Source organism: Quercus robur, chromosome 2 (genome assembly GCF_932294415.1).
Source record: "Quercus robur chromosome 2, dhQueRobu3.1, whole genome shotgun sequence".
Lineage (NCBI taxonomy): Eukaryota > Viridiplantae > Streptophyta > Magnoliopsida > Fagales > Fagaceae > Quercus > Quercus robur.
In genome coordinates, this window is record NC_065535.1 from 68,177,118 (window position 1) to 68,202,120 (window position 25,003).

Consider the following 25,003-nt stretch of genomic DNA (forward strand, 5'->3'; position numbering starts at 1 on the left):
AATTGGATGGATCTCATAGTACTATTCTTGAGAGAGAACATCTTGCTGGAGGATAAATTAGAAGCTGATAAAGTACGGAGAAAGGCACCTCGTTTCTGGCTTTCCGAGGACCAAAAATTGTACAAGCGCTCTTTTTCTGGGCCATATCTACTCTGCATTCATCCTGAAGCATCAGAGCTACTCTTTGAGGAATTACATGAAGGGATCTATGGAAGCCATACAGGAGGTAGATCTTTGTCTCACAAAGCCATCACTCAAGGCTATTGGTGGCCAAATATGCAGAAAAAAGTGCAAAAATATGTGAGGAAATGTGATCAATGCCAAAAATTTGCACCAAATATACATCAACTAGGAGTATTCCTTAACCCCTTATCCAACCCTTGGCCATTTGCTCAATAGGACTTAGACATCGTTGGCCCTTTCCCCAAGACAGTAGGAAACAAGAGGTATTTGCTGGTCGGCATGGACTACTTCACCGAATGGGTTGAAGCTAAGCCTTTGGCAAATATCAGAGATATGGATGCCAAGAAATTTGTTTGGGAAAATATTGTCACACGATTCGGGGTCCCTCGTACCCTTATCTCAGACAATGGCCTTCAATTCGACAACAAATCTTTCAGGTTAATATGTTGTGATCTTGGAATTACAAACAAATATTCCACTCCAGCTTATCTCCAAGGAAATAGACAAGCTGAGGTTATAAACAAGGTCATAGTGAACGGACTCAAGAAAAGGCTGGATAACGCGAAGGGAAAATGGGTAGAAGAGTTGTCACATGTCCTCTGGACGTATAGAACTACACCTCGCAGGTCAACAGGAGAAACCCCCTTTTTAAGGACTTATGAAGTCGAGACTGTCATCCCTTTAGAAACTGGCTTCCCAACATTAAGGATCAGTTCATTCAATCCAAGCAATAACAATGAGTTGCTAGAAAAGAGCTTAGACTTTATTGAAGAAAGAAGAGAAAGTGCAATGGTTCAATTGGCATACTACCAACACAAACTCAAGCAAAGTTATGATGCCAATGTAAAGATGAGACCATTAGTGCCTGATGACTTGGTGTTGAGAAAAATTCTGGGTACTGCGAAGAACCCAGCGTGGGGAAAGTTAGGGCCCAATTGGGAAGGACCATATCGCATCACCTCAGTGGCTGGTACAGGAGCATATTTTCTGGAAGACTTAGATAAGCATGTAATACCATGCCTTTGGAATGTAAACAACCTGAAAATGTATTATTATTAATGAAAGTTTCCTTTGTCAATATGTTCATTTGTTGTATAAAGGCAATGTACTTCCCTTTATTCATTTTTTCTAAGTATTAAACAAAACTTTAGTCATGCCTAGTTCTCATACCACATGCTTTGGTCAAATTAATACTTGTTGGCATCTTTATAAGTGATTAAACAGAACCTTAGTTATGTCTAATTCCTCGGACTAGATGCTTTGGGGAAATTAACATTTAATGACATCTTATATAAGTGATTAAACAGAACCTTAGTCATACTTGGCTCCTCGGACCAGATGCTTTGGAGAAATTAACACTTAATGACATCTTTATCCAAGTATTAGACAGAACCTTAGTCATGCCTGGCTCCTCAGACCACATGCTTTAGCCAAATTAATACTTGTTGACATCTTTATAAGTGATTAAACAGAACCTTAGTTATGTCTAGCTCCTCGGACCAGATATTTTGGGGAAATTAACACTTCATGACATCTTATATAAGTGTTTAAACAAAACCTTAGTCATGCCTGGCTCTTCGGACCAAATGTTTTGGGGAAATTAACACTTAATGACATCTTATATAAGTGTTTAAACAGAACCTTAGTCATGCGTGGCTCCTCAAACTAGATGCTTTGGGGAATTAACACTTAATGACATCTTTATCCAAGTATTAAACAAAACCTTAGTCATGCCTGGCTCCTCAGACCACATGCTTTGGCCAAATTAATACTTGTTGACATCTTTATAAGTGATTAAATAGAACCTTAGTCATGCCTGGCTCTTCGGACTAGATGCTTTGGGGAAATTAACACTCTATGACATCTTTATAAGTATTAAACAGAACCTAAGTCATGCCTGGCTCGTCAGACCACATGCTATGGCCAAATTAATACTTACTAGCATCTTTTCTAAGTGTTAAACAGAGCCTAAATTATGTCAGGATCCCAGGACCACATACTTCGGTAAAATTAACACTCAAAGACATCTATCTATTTGTTTTTTCTCAGTATTAAACAAAACATTAGTTAGGCCTGGTTCCCTAGACTATACGCTCTGGCTAAGCTAATACTTGCTAGCATCCTTCTAAGTGTCAAGGCATATCCAAGATTATAACCAACTCCTCAAATTGATGGCTCTGAGCAAGTTAAAGTCCTTAGTTGTTTATCTAAGCGTTGGGTAGAGTGAAGGATATCTGCGCCTCTTATTCTTTACAAAGTATATTACTTATCTTCATTAGATCTAGCTTTCATTACAGAAAGATCAATTCACAGTGCAGGTATGTGGTAAATTTCTCTATTGCTGTTACTTGGTTAAATTGATTAAATTGTTAGCAGTGCATTGTTATCAGTTTTTACTAAAGATAAAGCAACAACAGTTCAATGCTATTCATGATAGTAATACTCCTCAAAGCACATAAAGCAAAAGTGTAAGAGGTGAAGAGAAAAACATTCTCATTAAATGAAAAAGGGAATACATTATATACATTGACAAAATGTCATTAAAAAAAAAAAAACACTACTACAAAAGAAATTGCAAAGAAAATCCTAAGTGCTAACCCTTGGCCTTGGGAGCAGGAGGGTCTTCTTTCTGGCTCGGCTGGGAGGTAGGAGTATCCTTGGTCTTAGGATCAACTTCTTTGGTCTTGGCCTCTGCTTCCTTTATCTTTGCTGCAGCTTCCTTGTCCTTGGCAGTGTTCTTGGCTTCTGAGGAGGGTTTTTTCTTCTTGCCCTTACCTTTGTCTTTGTCCCCCTCAGCCCCCTAGCCTTGATCACCAGCTTGGCTGGATCCCTTCGAAGCTTCAGGGAGAGGGAGAGCAGCTTGGATAGTCAGAGGTTGCTCAAAAGTCTCTAGAGCAAGGGCAGAGGGAGAGGAGATGGCACCTGGGACTTCACGGATATCTGGGTGATAATATATGCTCCCAAGTTGCCTCCAAACAAAGTCTGCAGGGACAACTGCAACACTAAGGGCCCTATCCCATGTCGCATTGCAATAATCCCTATATACCTCTGAAAGCTCCTCAGCGAGCCTAATTTGCGTCTCCCGAGAAGATAAGACGCTTGCTTCTCAGCCTCGGCTGCTCATTGGCCAGTTGAGCTGCCTCATTGGCCTTCTGCAGCTCAACCTTAAAATCTATGACCAACTGCCTTTGGGTGGCTAGATCTATCTTGGTCAGATGCAGTTTTTGGTGCTGATCCTCAGCCTACCTTTCCACGATCTTTAGACTCGCCTCGACACTCAGGCGAACTTGGTCTGCCGCTTTCAGCTTCTCGAATAACTCAGCCTGTTCTTGTTTAAGGGCCCTCAAGAATTTTTCAACATCAGCACAGGAGAGGGCCTCAGCGTTAGCCTCATTACGGGCATCGCGAACCCACTCCTTAACCACAAAAACTAGCTAAGCAACCTGCCCAAAGACAACGGAAAAATCACATGAGTAAAAAAGTAAAGAAAGAACAAAAATACAATTTAATGTTTAACTTCAAGAATATGATAGATTGCTCACCATGGCGAGGTCCCTCTTCAGGGACAGAAAGAGGTCATTTTGCTTGAAGCGCCTGTAAGCCTCCATGTCCCTGAGGAGCAAAAGAGGCTGCTCTAGGACTTCAGTAATATATCCTGCACGCCCCTTTTGGAAGTCTCTAATTGAGGCGTTCCAAGAGATGGCAGTCCCATCCACCTCTATCCGAGAAGACTAGGTGCATTGCGGCATGCGCACATCAGCAACTGTTTTGCTCCTCCCGGCTGTCCACAGAGTTGGGCCTCTTGTCCCGGGCTTCTTTGGCCACCTTCTGTTGTTTTGTCCCCTTTTGAGGGCCCACCTCCCCTTCTTCAAGGTCCTAGATCAGCCTTTTCTTCATCAAATCAGGAATGGCTTTTAATCCGAGGTCGGTGGGGAGCAAAGGAGGAAGAGGGGGAAGAGTAGGAGGAACTTGGGATTTGGGGACTTCTTGTAAAGTTGTCCCCTTGTTCCTTGCAACCATAAGGTCTCTCAGGCTTCTGTTCCCCTGGTTCAGTGCCATCTCGTCCTCTTCTTCTTCAGAGGTGTTGTCTAGACGGGTAACTACCAGTGTAGGGAGGTGAACACTCAAGTGCCTATTAGCCTCCTCCTCAGCGACCAAAATGTTAACTAAGGGAGCCTCTTGAATCTCCCCTTCTTCAAAATGGAATTTGTCTATCTCCTTCTCGAGTGATAGACGAGAAGATATGACCTCCTCCCTTGACGCTGCTGTTGCCTCAAGCAAAACCTGTTGAAGTGGTAGCACAACAGGTGGAAGGTCTCTCCGAGCCAAAAATCTCAGCTTAGAAATGTCTATACGATTCAATCTGGGGTCACCCGCCCTTATTGCCTGGCCTACGTCTTGAAATATGCGAGACAGGGGCTTGTATTCTAAAATCAAATGAGCGGCCCGTAGCTGTCTGTCATCGCTTATGAATATCTAAGATCTCAGCACTTTGTTGAGACCCGGTATGTTGACAAAACTGAGTCTCGGAGTGACGTGGTTTTTATCTACAAAAACATCCGAGGAGGAGACTTTGGTTAGATCAATAAAAACTCTTATCCGAGAAGGTGAAATGTTAAAAAAAAAATTAGAAGTAAAAACTAAAAAGGCTAAAGTCCTTACTAAGGGACCTAATCCTAGGGTACCCCACCTAGTTTTCCTGCCTGAACTGGGCAGTGAAGACCGTCGTGCCACTCCTAGGAGGCGACTAGATAATCATCCTTCAAGCCCTTGTTGGACTTAAGAAGGCAGGATATCAATCTAATGACATCGGACCGGGATTTGAGGTAATATCCTATGCTGGCAAGGGAATGGCACTTGTACATGTGAACATTGTCATGTCATTTGAGCCCTAAGTTCATCTAATCGTTCAAGGAATCTACACTCCCTAGGACTCTAAACAGATTGGGAGCGCACTGATGGGGATACAACCTATGATTGAGCAGGTAGTCTTTGGTTATCCTACCCATGGGAAGTGTCATTCCTCCCTCTATAAATGCGATCACTGGAATGACAACTTCACCCTCCTCTCTATCTGTAAGTATTCAGTCTGGGGGACAATATTGTAAGCCCACTCCCTGTGGGATATGGTATTTGGCCCTAAAACCCTCCATATCGACCGGAGAGTCCACTAAGTGCTTGAACCTACCCATCTAAGCAAACGTAGATGACACGGAGAAAGTTTTCTAAGAAGGAAGAAGGTCGAGGAGAAAAAGAAAGTTTGAAGAAATAGATACTTATGAAAACAAGTGAGTGAATCAAATCCTGAACCCTTAGAAAAATCTTTTAGGAGTTTCTTAAGGAAAAAAGTTAAGAAACTTAGGAGTGTAGAGAGTTTAGTGAGTTGGAGTGCTTGAAATCTTTGGAGAACTTGAAAATTCGTAAGGTAAAGGGAAAATGACTTCCCTCAAGGCTTTATATAGAGGGTGAAAATGAGTGAGAGTTATTCCATTCAAAATTTCAAGAAAAAGATCAACTGTTGGATCTGAGGAACAAAGCGCTGCCTAGAGCAAGTAATGGCGCCTCGCATACTTCGAAGCATCAGTGGCAATTATGGGGCGCATAAAACAGCACTCCTACACGTGTAAATCAAAGGATCAAGTAGAATTAGCTCTTAAAAATTCAAAACCCCAATTTTCTCCTCAGATGAGAGGAAAAAATTGGAGTTTTGAGGGACTATTGTAGGATTAAAGGCCCAAATTATAGATTGGGCCTTGGGCTTGTCCGAGAGCATGGATAGTCCAAGGAGGAACGAATGATAAAGAACTGTTCAAACTCAAGATTCAATGAGCAAGATATAAATGGGAAGGTTGTTCGAGGAGAAATATCTCCTCGGATATGATAAGTACAACTCAAATATGTATTCCAATGATCAAAGTGACCTTCCATGAAGCTCCAATGATAGGGACGTGCATCATGAACATACGAGAAGGAGGGGAACCCAAAAATATCCAAGGGAAAGCTGCTATCACCGCATTGAATGCACTGCAGTTACTTTTCTGGCCGCATTTATGTGGAGAAGACCTCTGAACAGTGTTACATTGGCTACCACAACTCACAGAAAGCTAAAGAGGGTGTCTGATGAGACAGGTACTCAAATAAGGGCTTAGATGACTAACAAGTGTAGGATCAAAATGGTCCAAAGGAAACTATATAATGTAAGAGACCCTCCATGAGGAAGGGATCGGAAAAATAGAAAGAGAACACTGTAGCTATCAAAATTATACTTGTATTCAGTCTCATTGATTTATATAAAGAAGTTACTTTGGGCGGATGTATTGGCAACTTGTATGAAATTGAGTTTGCAATTTGTATGTTGAAAAATGTAAACACTCTTGAGCGAATTCTTTTCAATCCCTTTCACAGGGTATACAAAGGAGGTGGGCAATAGGTGGAAGTCGATGGAGAACCTTCTTGGTTTTGATTGAATGGGAAAGAGTTTGTAAATTGCTTAAAGATAAAATCCCTACAAAAAGAAAAATTTTCCTTTTATGATGACTTTTGCCTGGATTTATTCTACACAACTCATTTGACTGACTTCAATTTCTTAGCATTGTAAAGTATAGATTTATGTTGATTTCCTATATTAAAAGTTACTACAAACTTGTGGCACTATGGTTTAGTTAAATCATGACCATATTTTTATATTGCTGCATCATTTGTTTATTTACAATTATATATATTGTCAAAGACGATCAATCACAATAAGGGCAAGTGTATTAATAATCTCTGATCAATAAGCTTAGTCTAAAAATTTTCAGCTAGTATGCATTAGTGAAAGAGATCAATATGCTACTATCAAATAAACTATACTTGCTTATAATAAAAATAAAAATAAAAATTACAAACTATACTTGCTCTTATTAAAAAAAATAAATAAATAAAAACAAACAAACAAACAAACTATACTTTAGTAGGACCTTACATCACTTTCCATGTAGACCCTTTTCTTTTTTTTTGGGAAGCACTTGCAATTGGAGCTAACTATTCTTATGACACTTGCTAACTATTCAGGTGTCATCAAAATTTCAATAGAGGATGACCGATTTGGAAATCATGACTTCAAGAAGTCATAATTTTAGTTGCTTTTTAGGGCGTGTAAAATTTTGTAAAACAACTTGTGTGCAATAAGTTTAACTCTTTTTGCATTGTTGCATTTATGTATACTAATTCTTCTTTGTAATAGTAAATTTTTGGAAGCTACTTCTACTTTTACACATTATTGCTGGTTATCTGGTTTGTGATATTTTTTATAAGTACATTTATATGTTGTGGTTTTTTTATATTTACATTTGACCGTAAGAAGTATAGTCATCATTTCCTCCACACACACAAAAAAAGTATACAAAATTATGCTATAGGCAATTGATATAGTTATTGATTTTATCCTCCAGATTTATGTCAAAATTTTAATTTAGAATGATGTGTCCTTTTATTTTTTTTTTTTTTTTTTTTTTTTTCAATAATTTAGAATGATGTCCTCCACACATAAAAAAAGTATAGTCTCGCGGTCTTGCCTCCTTTTTTATCTCGGCGTCTTGACTTCTTGGCTCCTCTTCTTGTCTCCTTGGTAAACTCTCTTTCTCTCTACACTATTTTTTATATATGAATCTCTCTCTCTCTCTCTCATTGTTTGTTGAAGGTTCTTGACATCTTGTTCTTTGGTTCTTTGCCTTCAAATTTTCAATCAGTCCACTGGTAACTTCTATCTTCAATTATTCTTTCAAATATTAGTAATTAATTAATTAATTATAGAGCGTTATACATTGAAATATTTGTTACAAGCTAAGTTAGGGTTGTAAATAAACCAAGCCAATCATGAACAACTCGGGCTCGACTTGATAAAAAGCTCGTTCATATTTTTTTGTTTATAAATAAGCCAATCTTAAGCCTTACTTTTAGGCTCGTTTAATAAACAAATTTAGCCACAGCCAAAACATTTGTTCACGAACAAGCTCGTGAGCTATAAAGCTCGGTACAAAACAATTCAAGTATAGACTCATTTATAAGTTTATATATGTTAGCTAAATATACTCATTACACATATCTTTATAATGACATCGCTAATATGGGACCACTATATATCCATTACCTTAATTTTTTTCCTTCCCTCTAAATTGACCAAGAACCACTTTAGACTTTAGTTACATTTAAAAATTAATTAATTAATTAAGTGGACCACATATGATCCTTACCCATCAATTATATAATATAAAGTTATGAAACATGCTAGTATTTTCCCATTAATAATAGTTACAAACAAGTATTTTTCTAATTTTTCACCATCTAACGTGAATGTAAAAGTTGTATTTTAAACAATTGTTGAAGCTGTATACAAGGAAGGATGAATTAATCAATTTAATTATGTAAATTTTTAATTTGAATAATGACTAATCATAAGTAGGACTAGACGTATGATAAAATGAGTATACTATTTTTTTTTCTTAATTTTAGATATTTAAGTATTTGATAATGTAATTTTCTTAGATCTCAAGCTCAAAAGCTTGACCTGAGCTTGAGTTTGAACTTGATATTAAGCGTCAAGCCAAGCTTAAACTTTTTGGCTTTCTCTCGAGCTCAAGCTCAAACATGATATTTAGGCTTGTCACAAGCTTGAGCTAAGTTTGAGCTTTTGACTTTTCTTAACGAACCAAGCTTGAATATGCACTACTCAACAAAACTCTGCTCGTTTACTGTCCTAAGCTGAGTTTACACAGCATTATAGTTTACATTGAAATGTTTGTGACAAGCTATGTGCCTGTGTTCATAGTTGACGGATTTATTTGTATAAATTGGTATTGTTTGTGATTTTGTGTATGTTGTGTTGATGGATTTATTTGTTGATAAAATGGTTACTGTTAGTTTGAAATTGTTAAGTGGAATGGAGTCTGCCTATGTACCATCTAATGAACATACTTCTACAACCGGGTCTAATACTAATAATTAATATGTGAGGGCAAAATGTGACCCAGCATGGGATCATGTAACTTACATAAATTCTTTAAAAAAATGTTATTATTAATTTATATAATTTAAAAAAAAATATTAATTAAACTATTTATGACATCATCGACTCGACCATGGGTTCAATCCCAATCAAATCATAAAACTAATAACTAGTTTCTTTTTTTTATTCTTTTAACTGTATTGGTTTTTAAAATCATGGTTTGAACTTTGTTAAATGGTTGAATATGAATTAGGTAACTGCTAGTGGAATACGCATATCAACAACATCCACCTGCCTCTCAAAAAAAAAAACAACACCCACCTAACTCACGCAACCCTTTGTGCCAAATGACACGTGACCCTTCCAACTCTAATGACATTTTTCATAACAAGATTGGAGTAGTGAATTTTACTCCAATGCCCATATGTGCTATAAATTGAAGGACATATAGCTCATTTAAGGGCTATGGAAAATAACGAGGTAAGCACATGACCGATTTTAATTGGTCGACCATGATACGGTGATGTCGTATTGGATCCCACAGTTATAATGGACTCGCCCTTTGCTCATGTCTTTTTCATGTCTCCGATTGCCATGCTTAGTTTTATCCACCACAATCCGCATAATCATTCCCCATTCTCGTTAGCCATCCATGGTTTCGACACACCTCTCCAGACCGAGGCAGTGCATTAGGCTTCGTGTGCAAACCCAAATACTGCCAAAAAAGCTGGGGTCGGTGAAAATCTCTTTTTGCCGAAAGGTAGACTGGATCTTCATCCGTCAATGGACTTACGCCACGACAGGTATTGGTGAGGAACATTCCGTCAATCTACCGTAATACGTTTACTCCTGCAAAAACATCTGTAGACACTATATTTGAGATATGCTCTTACCATTATTCTTAATTAGATGTGCAGGAGCTCTCAAATTGTAATCATATCTCTCAAATTTCTTAAGCACTTTCTTAATATAATGTGATTAGGACAGTAAATGAACCAAACCGTTCATAAAAAGCTTGGGTTTGACTCAATAAAAAGTTAAACTTGAGCATTAATTTTAAGGTTGTTTAATAAATAAGCCAAGCCCAAGTAAAAAACAAATTTTTTCTTAAACAAGTCCGTGTATAATAGGGTTTGATAAATTTATTTATTTATTTTTTTAAAGTTGAGTTAGGCTATTTTATGAGCTTGGTATTAAGCTTGATATGGGATAAATAAACTCTTATCTTACTAAGACTTAATTAATCAAGAGTTGGGACATGTCAAAACCTAATGGACTTGATAATATATTTGTATTTAATTGATCTTGAGCTCAGAAGTTTGATATTAAGCTTGATATTGAGCTTGAGTTTGACTCAACTAATGAATCAAGCCAAACCAACCCAAGCCCAAACTTTTGGAATTTTTGACGAACTCAAACTCAAACATAATTTGTAAGCTTGGTTTGAGCTCAAGCCAAGTTTGAACAAAAAATACTCAACAAAGCTTAGCTCCTTTACAACCCTAATGGCTTGCTAAGATGAAGGGGGGGAAGAGAGGAGAGTAGAGTGAATGATAGGGAATGGTTTAATGAACCTTGCTTTGATTACTTTTAACAAGGGAGGGGGAGGGGTTTGAAGTGATTTGGAAGGGTATCTTACGCCTCATTTTTAATTTCCTCAAATTGGAGAGATTTGGAGGAGTGGGGTTGAAGGGATTAAAATAAATAAATGTCAATTTATATGAAATCCTCCTCCCTTCTCCTCTCCTTAATTTTTAAAACATCCAAACAAAAAATGAGAAATATATATTTCACTCCCCCCTACTCAATTAATTCTTAAAACATCCAAAGAAGATGAAGAGGTAACCATTCTCCTCCATACTCATTCACTCTCATTTCCTTCTCCTCCTCTCTCCCTTCAAACTTCCAAATATAGTGTAAATGTGATAATGTGATTGAGACTGTTAAGGACATATTTTATGTAATTGGCTAATCTTTTGACAAAATGCACTTTACTTGTAATTGGGCAGATCTATGATGAGTTTAGTACTTCAAGAAACATGTTGTTCAAGCCAAGTATTAAAGCCATGAGGATTGGACCAAGAAACAAGTAAAGAAAAGTTATTTATTAAAGCTCGACAGATACCTCGACAGAAACATTATCTATCAAGATTTAAGAATGAAGCTCGACGAAAGTTGAATCTGTCGAGATCTACGAAATCAGAATTTCCAGATCTGATTTTCGGCTCATGCTGACATGTATATGTAGGGTTTCTTTTCTTACAACCCTAGACATATATAAGACTTATTTTGAAGGCCATTATACATAGAGAACACATGCAGAAAGTTACCTAGTGCCTTATTCTCTTTGCAAGAAGTTACTGCGTCTTTTGCGACTTAATGTTTTGTAACTAAGTGCTTCTTGATCTTCATTGTGCAAGAAGTGAAGAACTTTGTAGCGAACAACATCTTCTTCAAGTTGTTGGGAGTTAGTCACGTACTGAGATTCGTGCAAAGGAGTTAGTTACGTATTGGGATCCATGCATCATTGGTAGCGTTCATATATTGAAGAGTTTAGAGGTTTAGCAACGGTAAAAGGTTTCTGCTGTAAGTTCATCTACGCGGATTGTAGAATCTAGGGACAAAAGTTTTGTACTAGATCTGAAACTTCTCTTTACTACAGTAAATTGCTTTTCGGGAAGGTTTCCCCACAGGTTTTTTACTGTGAAACTAGTTTGTTTTATTGGTTTTCCTGAGTCATCATATCTTGTCTTATTTACTTTTCTGCTGTGCATGATATTGACATAATATTACTGTTTGTTTGTTTTAACAAGATTTATTCATAATAAATCTAATTAACAACTTGGGTTTAAAATTTGTTAATTCTATTAACCGGGGTCCCAACAAAGACAAAATAATTTCATTTGGTATTCTAATAATCTCCATTACTAGCATCACATTAACAACACTTAAATCTTTACTAGTTAACATCCTTTTGGTAGATTTAATGATATCATTATTACTACCCATAATAAGCATATCACTGGATTTAGATCCTCTAGATTTCTTAGGGTACTCTATCACATAGATTTCCTTAAATCTTAACCATTCTTTAATGATTTAATGGTCTAGATTACCATGTCAACATTCCACTAACAATGCTCTTAATTGTTTTGTTTGCAACATTATTTTTTTGTTTTAAGAGTACTATTAGTGGAATGCTAACATGGTAAAATCTAGACCATTAAATCATAAAAGAGTAGTTAGAATTTAAGGAAATCTATTAGTAGAGTATCCTAAGAAATCTAGAGGATTTGAATCCTATATCACTACATAGTACATAGAGACATAAAATTACATAACCATTTATGACATCCTTGAAATACGCACACTTATTTCATTCATTAATTTTAAACCCATTTGACATTATCATATTGTCAAATTTCTCATACTATTATTTTGCAACTTGTTTTAATCCATACAAAGATATATATATGTCGACGCCCAGCCTCGAAAACGAAGAACTGTCTTCGGGCCTTCATTCAACCACCCACTGTGGCGATACTCCCGAGCGCGCGGGGGTCTCGTTGGAGACCCCCTCTCTCTCGGAAATGGTGTTGTGTGGTGTGTTCGTGTGTAGTGTGTGGCGTGGTTTGCGCGGGACTTTGGGTGCTCTCTCTTTCTCTCTCGATGGAGGAAGGTAGGTCTACCTTTGGCGTTATGGCAAGAATCTAGGCCAAATTTTAAGGGATTACCAAAGGTAAGTGGAGTTGCCACCAATCATTGGGTTTTTCTAAGGTGTAATTGGTCACCTGTTTTCTAGTTGATTTTATTACCAATCATAGGTTAAGAAAAATAGTATTTTTTCTAATTTAATGTGGATGGCAAAAAATCTTGATTCTTAAGTCCAGGAGTTTGGTTACGTGTAGGGAAGGTGTTAGGCACCCCATAATGCATGTCCAAGGACAGTCCTTTGTTTTGATAAAACCTTAATTTTTAGAGATTGGTAGTAAAAACATGATTTCGGCACTGGCTTTCGGGGCTTTGCATGCATCAGGGCTTTGAGGTTTGGCTTTTAAATGGGCGTGGTCTCAATCTATGCTTTCCTTAGGCATTCGAGTATAGTACTAGATTTCCACAGTGAAAATCCGACGACATGTCACCTTACTTTCACGGCGAAAATTAGGCACCGTTTGCCTTAGGTGACACGGACTATGACAATCACACCAGTAGAGGCGAGTAGGTATATATATACATACATACATCATACACAATGCAAGCACACAGAGTAAGAAAGTAAATGCCTACCTCCCTAGAGCATGGCCTAAAATATAAGTGTAGGAAAATAAATAGGGGTCACCAAACTCTAGAGACGAGGACGAATGGTACGTGGCATGATATACCTAATACAACCCATCTAAGAGAGAAAGGGAGGAAGAAGGAAGGGGTTTTAAAGAGTAAAAAACCAAAAGGGAAAGGCTAGACTCCTAAATCTACTGAACATTGCCGCTTGGCATATATCCAAATGCTTGCACCTGACCCCTTTTGCTTACGCTTTGGAAACCGTGCCCTAGCTTCATGCATCCTTGCTCCATGTGTATACATGCAAAGGCAAAGACAAGAAACCAACAAACAAGCAGTGGAGAGAAAAAGATACAAAGGGCATATGAAAGAGGCATAAAGCGAATAAGCAAGATAGGCATGACAAGCAAACAAGCAAGAAAGTAAACAAAAGGTGGTGTCTACAAAGGACAAATGTAGGTATGGATCGGATGTTCATAGCTTCATTGTTTTGAAGCATGGAGGACACATTGGCAAGCAAGACTCATGCATCGACATGTAAACAGGCGTGTAAAGGTGTGTAAAAAGCCAGCAGGTGGCACAAACAAGCATGGCAAGCATAACATCGCACAGAGTGGAAAAGGGAAGGGTATGCACGGAGCAACCTGGCATTCGGAGACGCTTTCCAAATGGTCACATCCAAACAAGGCCTCATGGGAGTCAAGTGTAACCACACAACCACAAACCCGCTAAGGGCGTCAAGCGTGGTAAAGCCTAGAAAAAGAGAGGCTAAGATGAGCATAAAGCATAGCAAGCAAGCGTAGACAGGCAAATAAGAATGATCCAAACCCTTTGATGTGGGCCAAGGTGTATAGATAGTGACAAAGACCATAGGGTCTAGATCGGGTCCAAACCGATAGGCCAAAACACAAGAAAGAAAGACAAAGTGACAAAAGTGCTACAATAGCACATGGCATGACAAACATAGCCTAGGTCTAGGCACACAAACATGGCATGGAGCGTACAAACACATGAAAGATAGCATAAAACATGTAAAAAATGTAGATCCAAGCACATAGGCATGTGAAAACATAGATCTAGACTTGGAAGAACATGAATCCAAGCATATAAGCATGTGAAGACAAGGATCTAACCATATATCATGGGAAAAAAATACATAAAACACATAGATCCAAGCAAGGCATAGCCAACAACATCATACAAACATGTGAACATGTAACCCTAACATCAACCTAGAACAAAAAGTGGCACAAGACATAGGAAAACATGGCATAAAACCAAAAGCATGTAGATCTAAACAAATAAGCATGTAAGGATGTAGATCTAAGCATGAAACATGGCAAAAAGCATAAAAGCAAAGAGATTTAAGCTAGAAATAAAAATAAAGCAAGAAACATGCTAGAGAGAGCAATAAATCATGTTACTAAGGCAAAAGAGCAAAATAAATGTTAGGAAAAGATTTAGAAGGTTAGGGGTGTGGGTAGTAGCTAGAAAGCTATATCCACACCCCTAAACCCCAAATCCAAGATATAGAACCAAGGAGAAAAAAATTGGGTATAAGAACAATACCTTGTGTTTTTGGTGAAGAGAGAAGAATCAAGAAGTTTTGATATGTTTTTTGGGTTTTTTTTTTTTTTTTTTTTGTGTTTGAGAGAGGGGAAAAATGTGTAGAAATACCAGGCAGAAAGCAAAAACCTGAAGAAAAAAAATGATCCCCCTCGATCTGAAGGGTGCTTAGGGCTTTTTATAGCGGCTGCACGAATTTCGAGGTGGCGGCCCTTGTAGGGCCACCACCTTCAAAATTTCTCGGATGGGTTTGATCTTCCTGTTTCTGAAAAGGGATGGATCTTGAAAATCCAATGGTCAGATCAAAAGTTATGGCTCTTGAAAGTTAGTTGTGCATCGATTGTGTGTTATCCCAGTTTTTGTGATATCTCAACCGTTCTAACTCTGATTTTGACCCATGAACAATTGTTGGAATGAAAATTTGATAATGGCGTTGGTTTCAACTCATTCTAATAGCCGAATCAAAATTAGGGTTTTTAGGCCCACCCGAGATCAACTTCAAGTCAAACTTGGTCGAAATTGTTAAAAATCTCCGAGAAGCTCGGGTTTGATGTAAAACTATGAAATGTTTTTTTGTGAGAGTTTTGACCTCGTTTGACCTTCGGTCAAACCTAGGGTTGACTAGGGGCATTTTGGTCATTTTAGCTAAAAGAGGCACTTCGGGTGCTCTAATGCCCAAACGGGTTGCGTCACATCATTCTGTATGTTCTCGCAGCCCCATGGAGAGAAAATAATATTTTGGAATTTTTCGGAGTTCGGCACACAAATCAAAGGCGGACAAAATACGGTATCAACAATATATATATATATATATATATATATAACAATTAAAAAAAAAAAAAAACCTGTACACTTTTTTCCTTGTCCAGGAATAATAAAACCCTCTTGTTGTTCTACATAAATTTACTCATTCAATTCACCATGCAGGAATATAGTCTTATGATCCATTTGATGTATATTGGATATCTATATATATTAATAGCCAAAATTGAGAGAAAATTCAATTAAATTCTACAATTGAAGTCTAAGTTTGCACCATATGTCTTAAATTATTTATTTTTAGAGAGAGTTTTATTTCTTAATTTTGGAGTCAAATGTGGGATCACATCATAAATATCCATCCAAGTGAGTTATTGTGTACAAAAACCAAAGAATTTAGAATCAATGAACATAAAAAAATTAAAAATTAAAAAAATGGACAATTTACATTTTCTACCTAATAATATAAGATTTTTTAAAAAGTTAAAAAAAGAAAAAAAAAGAATGACTATCAATAATATTTAAATTATATATATGTAAGAATTATACTATACATCTTAATTTATATGTTTTAAGTATATCCATACATATGCATGGGGTTACAATCTAGTAATATATAATATCAAAGCAATCCATACATTCCTTTTGTTTGTAACCCTTTCCAATTAGCCTCGCTTTATACTTGTTAACTCATAAGTTTTCAATTTCCTTTTAAATATTCATTTATATCCTAAGTTTTCAATTAGGTATAACTGTATAAGATCCACTAATTCCCATATCTGATTTAGTAAAATAAATTCAATTTCACTATTGACAACCTGTTTCTAGAAGGTTTACAAGTGTAGACATTATTTCCTTGAAGTTTTGAGGTTCATCGAATATTGAAATTTTCTTCAGTGATGTGGCAAACTTAGTCTTAATGGAATGAAGTCTGGGTTGAACATTTATCTTCTCTTTATTCCCTACTCCATCCCAGGTTGTGAATGATAATGATGATGATGATGACCACGACAACGAAAATGACAATAATAATGATGATGTAAATTAGATTAAAGTAGAATTTCTATCTTGTATTCAAGTATATATATATATATATATATATATATATAGTAATGACATAAATGACATTATCTACTACTGAAAATGATTCGTTAGACATTATGGTAGATGCACTAGGGATTGAGATCCGTTACAATAACTAGGGTTATTGCACCATGCAATACCTTTCAATAATTCAAATCAAAAGTTAAAAAGTTAGCTTTTGATATCTATCATTGGATCCAGAAAAGTTAAAAATTTTAAAAAGGTAGAAATGTTCTGTGAGAGATTGAATATTGTAAACATGCAAGTCAAGGACCCTAGGCCCATGATGGAAAACGAAACAAATTTCTCCTGGCTTGGTTTTGGTGCTCCCTTTCTTTTCTATCATTCTTAGGGTACAATGATATATTTGGCTTTAAATCTATATGAGGATTATGTGACAAAACTTTTTTAAGTATTATTTTGATTAGACAATGTTGTCAATTTGTTAACAGGTGATTTTGTTTAAATTTTTATACGTATGAATAAACTTTCAATCATTGTTAGTCCACTTCTATCCTCTATTTAAATGTCAATGATGAATGATATGTTAAAATTCAAACCACTCATTTTAAAGTGGAATGATAGGATTTCAATATTTTTACCTTAAATAAACTCAAGAACTCTAAGGTATCTTTCTTCTTCTTGATACGCTACTATGAGTGCAGTATGCCAAATTGCAATACGACAAACCTAACGACAATCTGCGCATATCCTACAACATACTGTTGCCACATGGATGTAAATTATTTGTATATATATATATTTTTTTTGGTGAAAGCCGATATCATTAAACTAAGGAATAACACAAGGTTCAAGACATATCCTGTTCAAGTACATTTCATTGAGGTCACCCTCAAAAACATCTAGAACGTCCACAGGCAGACTACCATAATATTGAAAATCATTGTTCATCCTAAAACTCATCCTAGCTAAACCATTAGCACACCAAACCCCATGATAGTCTGGCTCCATCCCTGAGTCCAGCATCCACTGACGGCAGGTGATAACCTCTCAATATCTTAATGCTATATATATATATATATATATATATATATTAGAATTTATCTTCAAACTTGAATTGCAACAATCTAAATTGAGAAATCATCATCATCATCATCATCATCATCATCAGATATGATGAGTGAGTATCTTGTTTGTCTTAATGTATATTGACCCAACAAGAAATCATAACCTAGAAGAAGAGTTGACAGTAACAATCTTCCTCAAATCCTTTCTCAATAATTTTCCAGTTGCACTCTTGGGTAAGGAATTGACAAACGTTACACGTCTTATTTTCTTGTACGGTGAAACCTACAATCAAGGGGAAAAGCAGATGTTCATTTTGACAAACAAAATATTGACTATTTTATCAATTCAAATTTTATGTTATAAAGATTACTATAGCTCAGAGAACTTGAAGGCACCTGTTTTGCGACAAAATCTATTATCTCTGCTTCTCCAAGGGAGCTTTGAGGCTGTCTTACCACAAAAGCTATTGGGACCTGACCAGCTTCTTCATCAGGGTATCTGCCAATTTATTGTATGAATTTTTAATTATCAAATAAGATGCACAATTTTGACAATCGTCAATAGGAACTTATAGCTAATGCCACATTAGTTCTACAAACAAGCAAAACATAGCTCTTATATATGGCATGCTGTAACATTAAAGATTGAAAAATGCTACTCTATCATTCCAAGGGCAAGGGGACATCCATAAACCATGAGTAAGTTATATTAACTTACGGTATAACAGCAGCATCAACTATCTCCGGGTGGGACTGAAGCAAATGTTCTAGCTCTGCAGGGGCTACCTGCAGAAAGTATATATATACCAATGCATGAGCTCCTAGTTGTGTTCTTTAAAGAATAACACATGCTTCTTATAAAAAGAAAAATAAGAATGCAAATGATAAGTGACATCATATATACCTGATATCCCTTGTATTTGATCAATTCTTTAAGCCTATCTACAACAAATAGGAAACCTTCCTCATCAATATAACAAAGATCACCTGTTCTCAACCAACCGTCTGCTACTAAAGTTGCAGAAGTTGCCTCTGGATCACTAATATAACCTGCAGTAATCACAAATTAAACTCGCATATATGGCACATGTAAATTTACAGTAGTTACAAAAAATGCTGATCGGAAAAGCTATGCTATATCAACTCTCATGTTGGGATGTATATGAAATCCTCTGATAATCATTGCCTCGTCAGCTATCTGAGGCAAACTAGGAATTATATACAACAAGCTGAGATTGCATTGGATTTGTTTTCATTTCAAAAGTAAATATGTTTGAAAATTACTTTCATCTTTTGTAGTGTAAATTTTTGGAAGGTAATTCCCTTTATATCATTAACATTAATCCTAAAAAGACATGATAATTATGAGTAATGCGGCGAACTGTGATTAGTGAATGGTGATTATGCAGTACAAAGTGCCAAAGTCACAAAATGTTTTATTTATAATTTTTTTTTTTTTTTCTTTACCTTTCATAATCGTGGGTCCTCTAATCCAGAGCTCCCCTTGCTTGCACGGAGGCAAAGCATGCCCTGTGTCCGGGTCTACAATTTTGGCTTCAAAACCTACTGAAAGTCTCCCTGTTGATCCCCAATGAACACTCTCCTCTTGACCCACTGTTCGCCACGCTGACCCCGTTGATTCAGTTAGCCCATAACCCTGCATCCATCATTTATTTATTTATTTTTGAAATCTCCTATTTATTTTTCCATTAGAAGTGATTAAAATCAAGCAAAAACTTATTTTACGCAGTCACATTGTAATTGATAATTGAAAATGGGATTTAAAGTCACGTTTTTTAACTCATATTTTGTTTGCGTCGGAATTAACATTTTCTAGAAGGTAAATCATTTTTCAAAAATGTATTTTCTAAAATACTATATCACTTTCCTATATTTGATAACAAACTTTAAAAATTATCTCTTAACTTTTCTTTTTTTTTATTTAGTTTCTCACAAGATAGCTAAATTTTTTTTTTTTTTTATTTAGTTTGGCGTGAAATATAGCTGTTTAAAAAAAAAATTGAAAATACAACTCTATCTCAACCAGATTAGATGAGAGAAGTGTTGAGTATATATTTGTAAAATATCTTACCAAGTTTTTATGGATAAAAATATTTTATAACTTTTCAATTGGAAAACATTTTGAAAATATTTTAAACATACGGGGTAAAACAAACACTGAACTTAAAAGAAAGCTACAATTAAAAACGACCTGTCGTTCCAAAAGTAGCACCTGTAAAAGGAAAATTTTTGCCCACATAAAAAACCTTACTTTGACTTGGAGACAAACTCACATAACTGTACAAAGACAACTCTTGGAAACTTCGCCATGAAAGCGGAAACGACGTCCTTCGCAATTGGAGCCCCACCGCACGCAACCCCTTCCAACGAGCTCAAATCGTAGTCGTCCGTTACATCAGTCTTGGCCATGGCCACCACCACCGGTGGGGCCATCGCCACGTGGGTCACCCTAAACTCTTCCACCACCCTCATCATCTTCCTCAAATCGAACCTCTCCATTAGCACCACCCCCTCGTTCAAAGCCACCGACTTCAAGCTGTAGGAAAACCCGAACACGTGAAAATACGGCACCGTATAGAGCAACACCGCAGGCGACTTCCTCTCCATCCGGTGCGCGTAGGCACCGGACACAGTCGCCATCAGGTTCCGGTGAGTCAGCATCACTCCTTTGACTCTCCCGGTGGTCCCGGACGAGTACAATATCGCCGCCAAATCGGACTGGCTCACTTCGACGCGGTCGATCGTTTGTACCGGACTCGTCATCATTGAGTCGAACTCGGGCGAGTCGAGGACAATGGTTTTGAAATGGAGAGAAATGTTTGAAAGTTTGTGAGCGCTTGATGACGTGGCAAATGCAATCACTGGGTTGCATAGTTGGATTAGGCTTGAAATCTCAGACTCGGTGCTGAGTGGGTTAGCCGGGGAGATGACTATCCCAAGAGAGAGCAGCGAGAAATAGAGGATCGGAACCTGGACGAGGTTTTGAGAGAGAACGAAAGCGGTGTCGCCTTTGGAGAGTCCGATGGCGGAGTGAAGATAGGAGGCTAGAGTTTGGGTTTTGCGAGTGAACTCGGAGTATGAAACTCGCTGACCCGTGGAGGAGTCGACGAGAGCGAGTGAGTCAGGCCATGGCGAGTTAGCTCGGAGCGAGTAAGCGTAATCAGAAGCTGATAGAGGAATATGTTGTGGTGGAAGATCGATTGGGGGTCTGAGGCTGTGGAAAGTGTCTGTTTCTGAGTTGAAACCGCTGTTTGGATCCATCTGAATTCCAAATTGGGTGAGCCAGTGAAAAGAACGAGGTTTGTGGTGCTGAAGAGTGAAGAGTCGAACCTAGGACTACGAGTTGTAGTAGTGGACGTAGTTGAGATCCAAATCCTATTACAAAGATACCAGAATCCTATTTATTGGCAATATCTTACAGAAATATGTTACATTCAGAACATAATAAGCTACTACAAAGGACGGTAGGGGCTGGATCAATTTTGACAAATGTCTAAGGGAGTAGGGGTCTTGACTGACAAAGATTAGAATTGGTTGACAAATGTCAATCTCCATAAGGGGCCTGACTGCATGGTTATCCTTATACAGGAAAAATTATTAGAACCTAGGGACTGCTGACTTGGTCCTCTTAAATCTTACCAACCAATAGACACATGATAGTCGTTAAAAAAAAAAAATGAGTCAGCTTTCATTCACCACACTTGCAAAGAACTTAACTTTGGGTTAAAATGCAAAACCAAACCCACAGGAAAAAATCAAACCCATTCATCTTTCTTTTTCTCCATCTCTCCATTTCGCTATTTCCCCACTCTCTTCTCAGTTGAAAATTAAAATCCCGAAGTCTAGGCCATGGCATAGTCAACAAAGGCTCTCAGAACTAAGACGCCACAAGCTCCAAGACGGCCGGTTTTGGTATCAGATTCGGTGGGGACCCAAGGATTTCGATGGTGGGGAGATGGAACCCATGCCCACGTCAATCTCTGCATTGATTGTGATGATGAGATAAAGGTGAAGAGCGATTTTTTTTTTTTTTTTTTTCCATCATGGTTTTATTTTAAGAGCAAGTCAGCGGCAAACTTGTTGGAACTTGGGAGAGGAGATTTTTGCATTTGAGTGTTGCTGTTGCATGTTGCTGGGTTTCTTGATTTGAAAGTTGTTTTCATTATTTATTTGTTTTTATGGGAAACGTTGTTGTCATTTGTATAAGGGAATGTGAATAAAACATCAGAATCATTATCCCAAAAATTATCAAGGAGGTCTGAATTACTCTAACTAATTCAAATACTTGCTTTGTGTTCATTCTAAAGGCATACACCAAAGATAAGGATACGGTTTTGTACATACCACTAACTTTGATTGATTTTCTTTTTCTTTTTTCCAAATTAACAATATTGAAGAAATAGCAAAGATTGATGTTCGAAAGTTTGAATCAAGATTGTATCAGTTATATTCAGTTGTGGGTTTGCTGCTGGCTTTGAAGAATTGGTTTTGATGCAAATACCGAAATAGAGTTAGGGAGAAAAAGAAAGAGGCAGATTGCAGATAAGATAATGGGTTTGATTGAAATTTGTAATTTTGCCGATATGTTTAGTTTGCTTTTTAACCCAAACCTAGGTTTGTGTAGATAATGGAAGCTGACTCATCTTTTTTTTTAACAGCTGTCATGTTTCTATTTGTTGGTAGGTTCTAATAATTTCTCCTTATCCAGCTATGCTTCTGCCAAGGAGTAAAGAAGTCTGACTGCGGAAGACAACGATGACACGTTTGTAGACGTTTTTGGGACTTTTTTTTTTTTTTTTTAAGTGTTAGAGATGTTTAATCCTATCCATCTCTTTCTTGAAACCATTCTTCATCAATATCAGCATTTGGATCATGGTTATGATAATAAGGATCACCATATCTTAGATGAAAAACATATTTTTCTTATCTCCTAAAAACATATATAATAAAAAAAAATTAGAAAATTTTAGATGAAAAAAACAAGATTAGAGGATCAGCGATGGCGGAGCCTAGCAGCCATTGGCCATTGGCCGTGGTGGTTGGCCACCGAAAATCGAAAATGTTAGTAGAAGGTGGTGGTTGAGTGGCAAATAGTGAGGGGTAGAGATTCAGTTAATAGGTTTGGGATGAGGCGGAAAATTGTTTTACAAAAAATGAAAGCGCCAACCATTTTTTGCCCTAATTTCCTTTAGGGTCAACCGGAAAACAATTTTCAATTAGCTAACATTTTCTGTCGCACCAAGTATCTGAAAATATAAAAAATATTTTCCGGAATCATTTTCCTTCAAACCAAACACAGAGTTAGACAAGGGATACAACAATGCAAGTATCAAGTAAAGATCAAAATTGTCTCTATAACCAACTAACTAATTGTACAACAACCTGTGACTAATTTGAACGTTTTTAGACCCCTTAAAACCACAATCAGATTAACCTAGGTAATTAGCCAAGTTGTTACTTAGTCAAATTAACAAATCTAGGTTAACACAAATATATCATATCAATGTATAATAGCGGAAAATAAAAAAAACACAATGATATGATAACTCAGGAAAACCAAACCGGTAAAAAACTTGGGAAAGATTTAACTTAGCTATCCTCAAGGTAAAAAACAAATCCACTAGAAAGAATCGAAGTTTTACAATAGTGACTTAGATCACTAACATCCTATTGCTACCCACCAGTAGAAACTTACTGACACGACCACGTGCAAGCTCCGAGACCACGGACTCCTTCTTTCTTTGGCCTTTGCAAAACACAAACACCCACCTTTGTGACTTTGAGATCCCACTCAAAGGTTTAGCAACACAAACTCTCCTGTTTGTGACTCCAAGACCACCCTTGAAGGTTTAGATCATCAGCACCTTTGATGACTAGAGAAGACAGCAACTTCTACAATACTGGATCTTGAGATTTTTCAAGGAATAACACCGGTAGAAGATATAAGAGAGTTTTTTAAGAACAAAACCCTAAATACAAAAGAGGCACACTCTTCTCTCCGAAAATCCTTATAAAAACGTGCTTAGAGTTTCCTTTATATACTGGAAGAAGTAGATCTGAAACCCTAATCTTTAATAGGCTTGAACTGCTGTTTGGGCTTAATTAAAATTCCACAGATACGACTTTCGACTGATTGAGCCTATCTTTCGATCGATCGAACCAGACAGATTATGAAATCTTCTTCATGCAGCTTGTATGTTCTTGAATCTTGACTTGAATTACCTTGAGCATTGTCTAATAATACCTATAGACTCTAAGATCTATATCTAGACAAGTTTGTGTTCACGATTTGCCAATTGTTCTAAACTTTTAGAACCTAACAAACTCTCCCTTTGGCAATTCGTGACAAAACTTTCATACAAAATGAAATGCTCAAATACAAGAACAACCCAATACAATAAAATGCCCAATTACATCACAAATTCCAATCTAAGACTTCCTAACCAAGAAATTGCTAATAAGAGGTAGAAGGTCTTGATCAGAATGTACCTATCTTTCCTGAAATACTCAACAAACACATCACTGCATGTGTGGAAAGAAAGACATAAACAATAATATGAAACAGAATATAAAAAACAAAAGTAAATTCTAACTCTCCCCCTAAGTTAGATACATTAAAAAGTTTTTATATTCTCCCCCTTTCAAAAACAAGTAGGATTCTGACATTTCATTTATTTCTCCCCCTTTTTGTCACATATTGACAAAGACAACTCAAACAAAGAATAGAGTGACAGTAAACAAGAGAGAAAAAAGAAATCCAAGGGAACATAAAACAGATTAGCTCTATAAAAAACTAGAGACAACTCCCCCTATGAAGAGCAACAACTCCCCCTAAGAACAACAAAAGTTTAAAAACAAAAGTTTAAAAAAAAAAGCTTCACGCCCTATAAAAATAGGAAAAACAAAACAAGTTTTGGAAAAAACAGTTTTAGGGAGAATTTAGGAGGTGGGGAAAAGAAAAACACACAAACCTAACTTAAAAAAAATGTTGAGGATACACATGAAGAAAAATATTCTCTCTTTCAATAAATACAAACTTGACACTATGTGACCCATAAACAATTGCATAAGTAGAGAAAATATTTGCACATTGATT

The 25,003-nt window shown here is 36.8% G+C and overlaps 2 protein-coding genes across 7 annotated transcripts in view; both read right to left on the reverse strand.

Moving 5' to 3' along the window:
• The window catches only part of LOC126714675 (4-coumarate--CoA ligase-like 9), a 66,201-nt gene that overhangs the window by 18,315 nt on the left and 22,883 nt on the right, over positions 1 to 25,003 (reverse strand). The gene's annotated exons all lie outside the window — the stretch shown is intronic.
• Positions 17,669 to 21,396, reverse strand: LOC126714679 (4-coumarate--CoA ligase-like 9). Its single transcript, XM_050414938.1, has 6 exons — positions 20,173 to 21,396; positions 19,354 to 19,543; positions 18,791 to 18,936; positions 18,605 to 18,672; positions 18,283 to 18,385; positions 17,669 to 18,169 (listed from the first exon to the last, which is right to left on the reverse strand). The coding sequence occupies exons 1-6, from the start codon at positions 21,166 to 21,168 to the stop codon at positions 18,044 to 18,046; spliced, it is 1,629 nt and encodes a 542-aa protein (XP_050270895.1). The 5' UTR covers positions 21,169 to 21,396; the 3' UTR covers positions 17,669 to 18,043.

Coding starts and splice junctions, on each gene's coding strand:
- LOC126714679 (XM_050414938.1), bottom strand. CDS start 21,168: ATGGATCCAAACAGCGGTTTCAACTCAGAAACAGACACTTTCCACAGC. Junction 18,386..18,604: donor GTTGATGCTGCTGTTATACC/GTAAGTTAATAT, acceptor ATAAATTGGCAG/ATACCCTGATGAAGAAGCTG. Junction 18,170..18,282: donor TAGATTTTGTCGCAAAACAG/GTGCCTTCAAGT, acceptor CCTTGATTGTAG/GTTTCACCGTACAAGAAAAT.